This window comes from Lontra canadensis, unplaced genomic scaffold (assembly GCF_010015895.1).
Source record: "Lontra canadensis isolate GAN:19392208 unplaced genomic scaffold, GSC_riverotter_1.0 scaffold71, whole genome shotgun sequence".
Classification (NCBI taxonomy): domain Eukaryota; kingdom Metazoa; phylum Chordata; class Mammalia; order Carnivora; family Mustelidae; genus Lontra; species Lontra canadensis.
In genome coordinates, this window is record NW_022631065.1 from 1,057,754 (window position 1) to 1,070,984 (window position 13,231).

The 13,231-nt window shown below is 45.4% G+C and overlaps 1 protein-coding gene across 3 annotated transcripts in view; it reads left to right on the forward strand.

Annotated features, from left to right (window-relative positions):
• REEP1 (receptor accessory protein 1) overlaps nucleotides 1–13,231 on the forward strand; it is a 103,647-nt gene that overhangs the window by 37,469 nt on the left and 52,947 nt on the right. For all 3 annotated transcript variants that reach the window (XR_004385348.1, XM_032880630.1, XM_032880631.1), the window contains exon 2: nucleotides 11,231–11,303. Coding sequence is in view for 2 of the 3 variants with exons in the window: in XM_032880630.1 (XP_032736521.1) it covers nucleotides 11,231–11,303 (73 nt within the window). In the remaining variant the exon portion in view is untranslated. The remainder of the gene's footprint in view (nucleotides 1–11,230; nucleotides 11,304–13,231) is intronic.

Sequence of the window (13,231 nt, forward strand, 5' to 3'; positions counted from 1 at the left end):
CACAGCTTTGCCCTACTGCCTATCTTGTTCTGATATACCTGTCAACCCAATCACTTTGTGGTCATCCTGAGAATAAAATCTCTGACCTTGTCGATATACTGTATTGGAGGGGAAAGAGCAAGGTGTTTGAAGCCACGTGGACTTTGAATCCAGCTCACCCACTAAGCAGCTCTGTGACCTTGTGCTGGACTTGGAATTTGGCATAGAATGTACTGAATAATCTGCTGAATGAATGAATGAGACCTCCTTCAGTCTCAGGTCCCTCCTGTGTAAAAAGGGAAAAGCAGTCGCAACTTCACCTGATTGCTGTGGGGATCAGTTCCTGGTACAGTGCCTGGCAGGCATCACTAAAGGTTTGTTCCCCTCTCTATCCCTAGAGCCCTATGATATCCTTCCCCAGGCAGGTCCATGCGCATTGTACAAACCTCCAAGTGGGCTAGGCGGGATGATACCAGCACCTGCTGTGCGCAAGCCAGGAGGGGCACGAGCTGAGCAGAGAAGTCCCCAGGAAACCCCACAGGTACTCCACAGGTGCCAACCCCAGAAGTCCACCTCAGAGAGTCCCTCCCACTAATTCCTGGACCCTATCAGTCCTTTCCCCTCACCAAATACATTCCTTGTAGGGGCTTCCGAGGAAGTTCGCAGGAAGAGAAAACCATAACCCTTTACCTGGGGACCCTCTGGCTGAGTGTCCGGTTTCTGGCTCTCAGACACAGGGTTGGGGGAGGGGCAAGAGCTGGGAGATGAGCAGCCACAGGGCAGTTATTGTGAAGAAATTTGTTTTCTCCTTCAAAACATACTCAGCATAACTCAACACAGTGATTATTATCAATCAGTTATTTGTATAATTACCTGTGTGCTGGCTGCCTTCCCTACAGGAGGCCCCAGGGTATGTACTAGGTGCTCAACAAATATTTAATATTGAACAAAAAATATTTTGTGGTTAAGAATTGGCATCTGAGGAGCATGTGGGTGGCTCAGTGGGTTAAGCCTCTGCCTTCTGCTTAGGTCATGGTCTCAGGATCATGGAATCAAGCCCCACATCCGGCTCTCTGCTCAGCGGGGAGCCTGCTTCCCCCCCATCTTTCTGCCTGCTTCTCTTCCTACTTGTGATCTCTCTCTCTGTCAAATAAATAAATGAAATCTTAAAAAAAAAAAAAGAATTGGCATCTGAAGTTACAATTTCTATAGAAAAGAAGGGAATTAATATTTGTCATTCGTCTGTGGTGTTTCTGGTTTGTTAAATCTTTACCTACAGCCTCATTGAATCTGCACGGTGGCTGTTGGAAGTAGGTACTTTGATCTATACACTTAGGGAAACTGGCTCAGAGTCACTGAGAAATGCACCTGCAATTCCGCAGGTGGTCAGTCATGGAGCTGGAGTCAATCTTAGATCTGATGCCAAAGCTCAGCCTCTAGATTTTTCAAGAATGGAAATTTCTACAATTTAGACTTAAAAAAATATTCAGACTGATACTTGAGCAGGATTTGAGTGGGTTGGCTTGCAGAGTTGAAAGCTTAACAGCATGAATTAAAAATTTGCAGAGTGTTTGTTCCGTTTTGTGCTTTTCTAAATTGGGTTTGGGAGTAATTCTGTAATGCAATTTAAATGGGGGTTTTTATCACACTGATTACAAACAGCTCTAAACAAGCTGTACAACCCCTTCTCTGTGCTAAGGGAGGCAATGTGGGCTGGGAAATGGTTGTGGACTTGGAGGCAGGAGGCCTGGGTTCAAGTCCTGTTGGATGTGGAGGGCCTTCTGCAGACCTTGAAGCACTTTAAACTTCAGTTTGTCATTGTTTTCCCTGTCTTCATGTTCAATGGGAAAGGAACCCCGGTGATCTCAGAGATTTGTGGTGTGCGGCAAATAAGCAAATATGCAAATGGGGTGTTTGTGAGAGGCATAACCCCAGGAGGAGTTTTGTGTATGTCATTTGTTCCAAATCTGGACAGGAGTAGGGTGTGGAGGAAAGAAAGACCTCAGAGAGAGGTCAGCAGAATCCCTTGCCAAGGCAGATGTGGCTTGTTTCTGTTTGGCCCAGATCAACAAGAGAGTGACTTGTTTGTATAAACAGTGTATGTACTTGGAACCCTGTAGTTATATTTGTCACCTGTGTCAATAAATATATAATACAGGGCCAGAGTTGAGTTCTCTTAGGCAAGAAAGCAGGCAACATTCACTCTTTCTCTCTCTCTGGTCCCCATCCATCCATCCATCCATCCATTCATTCAGGGATCACTGTAGCCTCTGAGCCATGCATTGTGGTCAGGTCAATAAAGCAGCAAATCATGAACAGTGGAACCAGATAGACCTGGGTTTGAGTCTGGCCTCCTCCCCTGACTAATGTTAAACTCAGTTATTCAGTTTTCACTAAATCCCAGTTTCCTCATCTGCAATACAAGAAAAACAATAATACTTGTCTCATAAGTTTAGACAGATTAAAAGTGATAATGCTTATAATGAAGTTTGCGCAGATCTTGGCACATAATGGACATTCAATAAGTAAATGGTAGTTTATACATCTTTTTTTTTTTTTTAAAGATTTTATTTATTTATTTGACAGACAGAGATCACAAGTAGGCAGAGAGGCAGGCAGAGAGAGGGGAGGGGGGAAGCAGGCTCCCTGCCAAGCAGAGAGCCCGATGCAGGGCTCCATCCCAAGACTCTGAGACCATGACCTGAGCCGAAGGCAGAGGCTTAACTCACTGGGCCACCCAGGTGCCCCGGTAGCTTATATATCTTAAAAATATAACTGCCAAGAAGCCAAAATGCATAATGGGCCAGTTCTGCTGTTTTTGTATTTTCTTCTCTATCCTCTTAGAAGGTCACAGTGGGTAAGCAGAAGCAGAGGCCCAAAGGTTGGGAGCCATGGCAACCAAAGCCCAGGTGGTTTGCTGTGCCATGGGAATCTTGAGCTGTGCGCCCAACCTGAGCAACTGTGCCCAGGTAAGCTTCTGGATCACTACTGTGAGTGAGGATGTGCTCTGCAGCAGCGTGGTAAAGATCAGGCTTGCTTAGCTGTGTTTAGAACCCAGGCCCATGGTACATCTTTCAGGGCTAGAGTAGTAACAGGGCCTGGAGGTGCATTATGGTTTATGTGAGTCCTGTTTCATCACATATGGACCCTCTGCTATCAGGAAGTTGTTTTAGAGCTGGGAGGCTGATGCCCAGGTTGGCTTTAGCCGTTTTTGGAGACATACACATACACTCACACTTATGAGTGTGAATTCCTCCAAATGCTTTTTTTAAAAAAGGCCATGTTTATTGAGATATAATTAGTAAAAGTCACTCTTTAGTATGATTTTTCTTTTGTGAGTTTGAATTCTAAGTTTTAATAAAGGCATACAGTGTGTAACCACCATGACAATTAAAGTGTAGGATAGATCCATCCCCCAAATTCCTTCACTCTCCTTTGTAGTCAACTCCTCCCACTCTTAGCCCCAGCAACCACTGATCTGTTTTTTTTGTCTCCATACATTTTCCTTTTTCAGAATAGCATATAAATGGAATCATACAGCATGTTGACTCCTGAGTTTGGCTTCCTTCACTTAGCATAATGCATTGGAGGCTCCCAACTGTTTTTGATTATAGCAAGATTAGTAGTTCTGAGCTTAACATGGAAAATCAAAAACATTCCTGTATACCGTTAGTAACCAATAGAAAATCTAATTCAAAAATTCACAATACCACCAAAAATCCCAGAAGTAGTTAGGAATAAATAAAACAAAACATGTCCAAGATCTTTATGGAAAAACTTATAACATACCATGAAAAGACATTCAAGATGACATATATAGATGGAAAAAATGATGTTCATAGAGAGAAAACCTGATAACAAAGATGGTATTTCTTCCTGAGTAAATCTATAAATACATTGCAGTTCCAACCAAAATCTGAGTAAAGTTTTTCATGGAATTTGGCAAGCTATTATGAAATTTGTATAGAAAAAAGCTAAGAGGGCGCCTGGGTGGCTCAGTTGTTAAAACGTCTGCCTTCGGCTCAGGTCATGATCCCAGGGTCCTGGGATTGAGCCCCACATTGGGGTCCCTGCTCCATGGGAAGCCTGCTTCTCCCTCTCCCATTCCCCCTGCTGTGTTCCCTCTCTCACTGTATCTCTCTCTGTCAAATAAATAAATAAAATAAAATAAAATAAAATAAATTTTTAAAAAAAGAAAAAAAAATCTGAGAATAGGCCAGATGATTTTAAGAACATTAGAATTTATTATAAAGCTCTGAGAATTAAGACACTGTGGTAAAAGTGCATAGTCAGATGGTAGACCAGTAGAACAGAATGGAGAGTTGAAATAACACCTGACCATGTTGGGAAACTTTACATGTGATGGGCAGAACTGAAACCCAATGGGAAAGATTAGGTAAATGTTACCAGGACAATTGGGATCCATACAGAAAAGAATAAAATTGAATTCTGAACTCACAACATACATAAAGATATATCCAGATGAATTAAAACCTAATAGTGAAGAAGCAAATGTTATACAAATTTATGGGAAAATATATGTGATCAGGATTTCCTTAACAAGTTACAAAAACAAGCTATAAAATCAACGATTGATATGTTTGTCCATGTAAAAATTTAAAATTTATACAGCAGAAGGTGCCACAAACCAAGTTAAAAGATTTTTTTATTAGAGAAGAATGTTTGCAATGCACATGGAGGGAAGGATTTATACCCAGAATTTTCAGAGGAGTCCTAAAAATCAGTAAGAAAAATACAAGCTAATGGGGGGTAGAAATAGGTCAGTTAAGCAGCCCAAATGGCCAGCAGAAGGCATAAGATACCATTTCTCATGTTTCAGACTGGCAAAAACTTTAAATCTCTATCCATTTGGCAAGAAGGGGAACACTGGAAGTCTTCTACACTGCAGGAATTCAAGTCAAAACTTGAAGAACTTCCTCGGCAAATAGATTTGCATTGTATGGTGCATGGTACACGGTGTCGTACCCCACGATTCATAGTATGTATCTACCCTAAAGAAAGTTTCACATGTGCACAGGAAACATGTAGTAGAATGTTTATTACAGCCCTGTTTGAAATAGTAAAAAAAAAAATTGGAAAGTACCTAAATATGCCTGAATAGGTACATATTTATATATGGATAAATGAATTGTGATATATTCACATGACGAAATACCATATAGTGGTTTAAAATGATCTAGAAAGATTTGTGTCAACATGGACCAAATTTCAAAAGCACAAAGTGAAATTAATATATTTCAATGGAATACAAGGAGTATGATTCCATTTATATAATGTGTAAGCAAGTATAACTTTTTTTCATTTATGCCCGGTTAACATAGTTAATAAAAACATGGTGAGAATGATAAACACCGGGTTCAGGTTGGTGGTTATTTTGGGGAAGAAGGGAGAGGGTCTATATCAGGAAAGAATATATAGGAGACTTCAAATATATGTCATGTCTTAAAGGTTTTTCATATTAAAAATTATAGTGTATTTATTTGAATGCCAGTAGGAGCTCAAAAAGAAAGGAACATCCTTCTATTAGAATGGACTACTAGAAATGATCTTGGGGATTAATTCTCATAGAGACTAATAAAAATTGACTCATAAGCTTTTAGAAAAAACCTCCAGAGAACAGCAATTAGAAATTACATTTTTTAAATTAGTAACAGAAAACACAAAATGTAATCAGTGTAAAATTTAATAGCCTTTTAATGCTCAAAGGAAATAGTATACCTTCCTGACTTAGAAGACCTTTCGTGCAAATTCTTTTTTTTCCGGATATGGGACATTACTTTTAAAAATTATAAAATATAACATTCACATACAAAAAAGGTGCATAGAACATATGTGTGCAGTTTAATGCACATTTGTAATTACAAAGCAGAACTCTGTGTGACTACTGCCCAGGTCGAGAAATTTTGCATTCTAGAAGCCCCTGAGTGGTGTGCCATTCCTTGAATTCAATCTGTTTTATCATTATACAAATAACTGTACAGTAGGCCTGTTATTTTTCTTATATTAAAAAAATTAATTTTAGAAAAATGTTCCTAACATTGATTTTTAAATTTTTCAACACAGTTCATGGGAGCTCCCAGGTGGTGCAGTCGGTTGGACATGTAACTCGTGGTTTCGGCTCAGGTTGTGATCTCAGGGCCATGAGCTAGAGCCCCGTGTCGGGCCCCACGCTGAATGCGGAGTCTGCTAGGGATTCACTTTCCCTCTCCCTCTGCACCTCCCGCTCATGCTTTATGTCACTCTCTCTCTAAAATAAATACATCTTTTCAAAAAAATTTTTTTTCATCATATTTTCGGATTGGGAAATGTTACTCCAATACTAGGATGCCTGAGAAGCCTGTGAAAAACACTGTGTTTCATTGTTTGCAGAAGTCTTGGCCAAGGTTAGCAGCCACCTGTGTCACAGCTTGTACTTGAGCTGCAGGCCAGCACTTGCTGCCCTGCAGGCTCCAGGAGTGGTAAGCACTCCTCCTTGGTGAATGTAACTGGCATTGTAGTTATGGTCTATTCACGTGAACAATACCTCTCTTCCCTTGGCCAGAGCTCCAGGAAATTGATAAGTAGCTGCAGAGTTGCATTTTCCCTGACATTGACCTATGGGATAGGTATGTGGTCTTTGCCATTTGGGATTGTTTCCTCCTATCTGAGCATCTGTTGTCTTGCCTGGGACACTGGGCATTTAAAAAAAAAAAACTCCTGGGAGTGGATTGTCCTTGATGACTGGGTGAAGAATCCATGGCCAAGGACTGGGAAATAACACGCTAGACCAGGGTTTTTCCACTCTGGAACTTTTGGCTTTGGGGGCTGGATTGTTCTTTGTTGGGTAGGGGGAGGGGTTCTGTGCAATGTGGGATGATTAGCAGCGTCACTGGCTTCCATCCACCTCATGCCACTGGCACTCTCTCAGTGTGGGAACCAGCGTATTTCCAGGCATCACCCAGATGTCTGGGGGAAACAAAGTCACCCTGGCTGGGAACCCTTGCCTTAGAAGATGAGACTCTCGGTCCCTTGTAGATATGACAGCTGTGGAAGTGGTTGGGGAGGCAACCCCTGGATGAAGACCCCTAACTTAGAGCAAGAGACTGAATGAAGGGCAGAGACAGGAGAAATGTGTCAGGCAGGTAAATGGAGGCAGTAAGGGGTGAGGGCTCTAGGCGAGTAGTAAATGACAGTGGTGAGAAGGGAGGGTGGGTGCAGGGCTCTGAGGCTGGGGGGTGCGGTGTGAGCTTCTGTCCAGTAATAACTGGGAGGAGTATGTTAGCCAGAGCCTGGTCTCCTCTCCAGAGGGAGGCACTCAAGCCTTCCACTGTCCCTCTTCTGGGATCAGCCTTGAGCGCTTAAGTACTCTAGATCCTCTTAAGTATGTCAGTGCTTTCCTCCTGACCTTGTGGGGAGAGGGATGTGAATCTGTCAAGTGGGTTAAGCTCCTTGGAGAGCGATTGCAATTCTTTGATCTTTATTCACTCAATAGACACTTAGCAGGTACCCACTTGGGGAGGGGCTGTGCCAGGCACTAGGGACCCCACCTGACTCTACCAGGACTGCGTGGTCTGGCCAGAGAGACGACTCAGCCAGTACAGGCCACCCCAGAAGGAGAAAGGAGAAGGGCCCTATTGTCAGGCTGCCTCTCGTCAGGTTCACATCCCACCTGTCTTCCTGCCTCCTCTGTCTCCTTTGGCCTCGGTGTCCCAGTCTGTGAGATGGAGTAGTGAGAATTCTTACCCCAATTGGGCACGGAGGGACTGACATGCGAGAACGTGTCCAGCCCGTACAGCAGTGCCTGGCATTAGTGAGCACTCAGTGATATTGCCATCATTATTGTTAACGATTTATTATTAAAACTCCTACATAAAGTCTGTAGTAGAGCGCCCAGAAAATTCTGAGGGACAAGTGACCAGAGATTCACGTGGCTTTTTTGAGCTGGGTCTTAAAGGATTAGTGGGACTTTATCAGGAAAAGCATTGTGGAGTTGTGGAAAGATCACGCACTAAGACGGGGGCAGGAAGTCACAGATTGTGAGCAAGACAGCACGGCTTAGAGGGGACAGCTGCTGGCCGTGAGATTGGGAGGCTCGGGCGGGGGGGGGGGGCCCATCAGGCTGGGAAGGAAGGCGCCTGGGGCTGCTGGAGAAGGGACTTGGTATGAACGGACCTAAGTGCCCAAACCCTTTGGCTTGGATTGTGCTTCATTTGTTCTTTCTTTTCTCCAGAACGGGTTAGGAAGAACTTGCCATTTGAATCCCACTCTCCTTTCCCTGAGCAGTGAAGTGCTAAGCTCACCAGGAGGCATTATTGAGCCTTTGGAGACTGAGAAGCAAATCCGTCTTGCTGTCCCCGTGCTGTCATATATGGGGTGGGGTGGCACACAGGGGGACATGGGCGGCCACTTCACGTCAGGAGCCCGGCAGACAGAGCACGCCCTCTCTTGTCTGGGTGCCCTTGGGCATTTCCAGTTATGTGACCGCTCTAATGGCATTGGTGTTCCTGTCTCCTCACTGGAGCTCGCAGAGGAACAGATCATCCAGCCAGCCTGGGGTCATGATGGATTTCCCAATTCTCTTTTTTCGGCAGCTCACATGCTGCCTCAGGGCAGGGGCTGAGAACCATCCTGGCAGACGTGCTAATAACCGGGGCATCTGTGCCAAGGAGCGGCGTGTTTATTTCTCCGGAACCTGTGGCACCGTGCCTGAGGCTTTGCTGAATCAGCCTGGTGCCGTCTGGCGTCCCCCGGGATGCTCAGACCTCAGTTCCAAGGTCACAGGTGTCCCCTGGAGGGCTCTGGCTTTTGCTTCACCACTCTCTGAAATGTCACACAGTGAATATGTACTTCCTGAACACTTGCTAGGCCCCCCAGGGGCGGTTATGAATGAGAAAGATGCCATCCTTGGCTTTGGGAAGCGTATATTCTTATAGGAGAGACAGACACTGAATAAACCATGGCAAGTGGTGTGGATCAGGGCTAGGAAAGGGCGACGTCCAGAGTCACGACGCTATGGAACAGCGAGAGGAAGCTAGTCTTGGTTGGGGGGTATGACAAGGTCAGGAAAGGCCTCCTAGGAAAGTAAGACTCCCTGATATCCGAGAATGCTTGGGGCTGGGGCAGGGTGGAGTGGTTGGAGGGACCTCCCTCACCAAGCTGCCTCATGACTGAACCCAGCAGGCTCCTCCGTGAAGTGTTTTCCCCTCCGCCCGCCCACTGCCTTTGACACTGTTGCCTTCTCTCTCTTTCTTAAATTCTTTTCCTCCCTCTCCCTTGTTTTCAGACTACTCTTTTGTCCCCTTTGCTGGCTTCTCTTGCTCCCCAGGCATAATTCTGGCCTTCCCAGAGGATGGCCTTGCTCTCCAAAGCAGTAGACAGTGGTGGTGAGAAGCCAGGCTTGGAGGAGGCCAAGCTGGCTGGGTCTTAGCCCCTGCTTTTCTCCTTATGGTCCCACAACCTTAGTCAAGCAAGTGACTAAGGGCTCCACATGTTGGTATCCTGTCTATAAAAGAGGTTCCTTTACCAGGCCATTCTGAGAACTGCAGTGATGCCTATACAGGACTTGGTGAAAGGCCCGTGTGAGTCAAGGTTACAAAACCCTTTCTCTTTCATCATCAGAAACTGACTCAGTTCCATTCACCTTCTGTTTTTCCCTGGAAACCTGATAAATATGGAAGGTCAAGGTGTCACCTGGCCACAGATCTTATGGGAAAGCCGACCCCTGCTTGGTACATTGAATCTGGCCTGGGTTCTCTGTATGACCTTTAAATAACCTGATGAGGAAGCCATGGGTTTGGGCTTCCGGAGTGTGGTGTCTCCTTGCAGGGACCTCCTTGCAGGGGTCCTAGAAGCTCCATCTGTGGGGCTGTTACAGGAGATGTTGGCTCCTGTGAGGCCTGGGACCAAGGTGGCTCTGTTCCCAGACAGCTTACACCTGGGAGGTGACCTCATCTGTCTTATGAAAGGATTAAACCCCTCCAGCTCTAACATTTTGTCAGTTCATTCACTTAAAAATATCCATTGAGGGGCGCCTGGGTGGCTCAGTCATTTAAGCCGCTGCCTTCGGCTCAGGTCTTCATCCCAGGGTCCTGGGATGGAGTCCCATATTGGGCTCCTTGTTCATCGGGGAGCCTGTTTCTCTCTCTGCCTCTGCCTACTGCTTCCCCTGCTTGTGCTCTCTCTCTCTTCTGACAAATAAATAAATAAATAAAATCTTTAAAAAATATATATCCATTGAGAGCCTTCCATTGGATAGGCACTGAGAACACATTGTTGAACAAAGCGGATTCATTCTGCGCTCCGAAGGCACTGATAGTTCAATTGGGAGAGGCTGTCAATCAGAGAGCGTCACAGCTAGTCGTAAAACAGCATTTTGATAATGTGTACCTTGTGTCATAGGAGATTTGACCTAGTCGGAGAGGTCAGGGAAGTCTTCTATGAAGAAGGCATGATGGAGCTGGGATCTGAAGGATGAACAGGCATTAACCAGCAAAGAAAGAGAAAGAGACAATTCCAGAAAGCGAGAACAGCAGAGGCAAAGGCTTTGCGAGGGGATGGGGCCAGGTGGAGAGAATGAGGGCTGGGAGAACTATGGGGGCTGGCTGAGAGTCAAACCATTTAGTGATCTCGTGCAGCCATGGGCATGGCCAGTGAGAGCTGGTACCTAGACAGTCATGTGCTGTCATTTTATTTCCTCCTCCTTCTTAACGGCAGAGAGAAGCCAGTCAACGCAGGTTTGGGATGTGTGTCTAGAATTTAAAAGACTGATTCTGACTGCAGGATGCTGGAATCCAGTGTGAGGGGAGGGAAATTTTGAAGGAACTTTAAGTGGAAAGGTTTTTTTTTTTGGAAAAGGAAGCCGACGGTGTGGGTGGGCTTTACAGAGCATCAGTGGGGATTAGCAGCAGGAGAGGAGAGTTTGACCTTTAATTTCAGAGGCCACGGGCTGCTCAGCTTGGCTTCCCACCCCCACTCTCACCTCCATTTTTGGCTTCCATGACCCCGAATCACTCTTTTATGTTGCCAAATCACAGACTAAAGGAAGATGGGTGTGAAGTTGAAACGGGACAGAGGTTCCTAAGCACGGCTCAACCACGAGAAGAAACCTTCAGCGCATTCATAAAGCTAGATCAGGCCACAAATCCGCATCTCTGTTGCTTGGAGAACTGCTTTCGGCATTGAAAACAGACATTTTCCATCAAATAGGATGAAAGAAAATCACATTTCTCTTTTTTCTCCCTTTTCCCTCCAGGCTTATATTTGGCACCCTTTACCCTGCATATTATTCCTACAAGGCTGTGAAATCGAAGGACATTAAAGAATATGTAAGTAGCACTTATTGGTGGGGTCCTGATGGTCTTGGAGAAGCTGGGTGTGAAGTAGTGGGAGGAGGAGGATGGCCTGTGATGCAGGCACTGGTAGCAGGGCAAAGGAACCCTTCCTTTACCTTTCTTCTCATGAGACTTGCCTCATTTGGTCCAGGAGTCCTCCCCATGTCTAGACCCCTGCAGAACCAGAGAAATGGAAGGGAGGTATGGCAAAAGGAAATGGAATCAGGGATCACAGGCCACCCAGGCTGCCACATACCACTGTATGGCCTGAGACAAATGACTTTACCTCTTTGAGCCTCAGTTTCCTTGTCTAGAAAACACTGTGTAGACCACGGTTACTGGGAGATGGTCCACCACAGGGCCCTCCTGCCTCTGTGACTTTGGTGATGATTCCCATTCCAGTTGTGTGACCTGAGTACCCTGTGATTTAAACTCTGTTGCTTTATAAGCTTTTCAAGAACAAGAGCTGGTCATCATCTTTCATCCGATTCCCCAGCACCCAGCGGAGGGCTGAGCATGTAGGAAGGGAATCTGGAGTACTTACAGTTGAAGGATTGTATTGTTGCTGGATGGTTCCTCTAAGCAGGAGAATCATCAGACACCTGCATGGGGTGGCTGATGAGGAAAAGACGTCCAGGTCCTGTGGGACAGAAACCCAGGTCAGACTACAGAGGATGTGGATTAGGGCATCAGGAGTCTGAAGTCAAGTGCGGGCTCTGACATTTGATGGATGATATACTGGACAAGAAGCTTAACTTCTGGGCACCTGGGTGGCTCAGGTGCTTAAGCATCTGCCTTCTGCTCAGGTCATGATCCTGGAGTCCTGGTATCAAGTCCACATCAGGCTCTCTGCTCAGGGGGAAGCCTGCTTCTCCCTCTGACCCTCTCCCCTCTCATGCTGTCTCCCACTCACTCTCTCTCGCAAATAAATTAAAAAAAAAAAAAAAGAAAGAAAAAAGAAAAGAAAAGAAAAAAGCTTAACTTCCAAGAGCCTTGGTTTCCTAATCAGAGGGGTGGATATCAGCAATCCTGGCCCCTAGTGTTGTGAGGGACAAAGGGTCTTTGCTTTCCCTCTTTTACTCAGAAGTCATTTTGGAAGTTTGCCACAGGTAAAGAAATAAAGTGTATCTGAAAGTCACTTTCTTTCTCAGATTTTCCAGGATGTCTTTATGATGAAAACCAGCCACCTCCAGGTCAACTGCAACAGGAACTCACCCCCTCATTCCCTCAGTTTCCCTGAACTGCTTGCCTGGTCTTGCATCTGCTAAGCAGGGCATCTAGACAGGGCTGGGTTCTCTGGAAACAAGGTCCCTGGTATATCTGAGGGAATCTCAGTGTGAACTATAAGTAGCTGTTGAGTTGCAAGCACACAACCTCCAGATTCTCTACTGGCTTGGCGCAGGGGTAAAGCAGGAGGCAGCCTCTCCCACAGTCTTTCTCCCGATCCCTTCCAGCCACGGGTGCAGGGAAGCTGTGCCACGTAAGGAGGCATAATTGGGGTCACCGTGGTTCAGGGTCTGATACTCCACTTTGCAGGGGCAGAAACTCAACTCTGTCAGCTCATCTGGGAGAAATCAGACCCTGGTAAATTGTTTTGGTCTGACCAAACTCACAGGAGCCTGGTTTAGGACTAAAATGGCAATTCATTAATTTAGATTGAAAAATATAACTGACAAGCAGAGCAGCTGTTTGTGCTGGCTGGTGAGCATGAGTTTTTCCCCGTAGGGAAAGCTTGAGAGTTAAGATTAGAAGGTTTCTTGATAAAAATGGAATTGAAAGAAAGGAGCTGAGTAGTATGAGAAGAGATCTGCCTCCTTTTCCTGTACTTGCTCACACGCATGCACACTCTCATTCACTCTGTCACACATGCTCTCACGTGCTCTTGCACACACCCTTACACACGCTCTCCAACACTTTCTCAC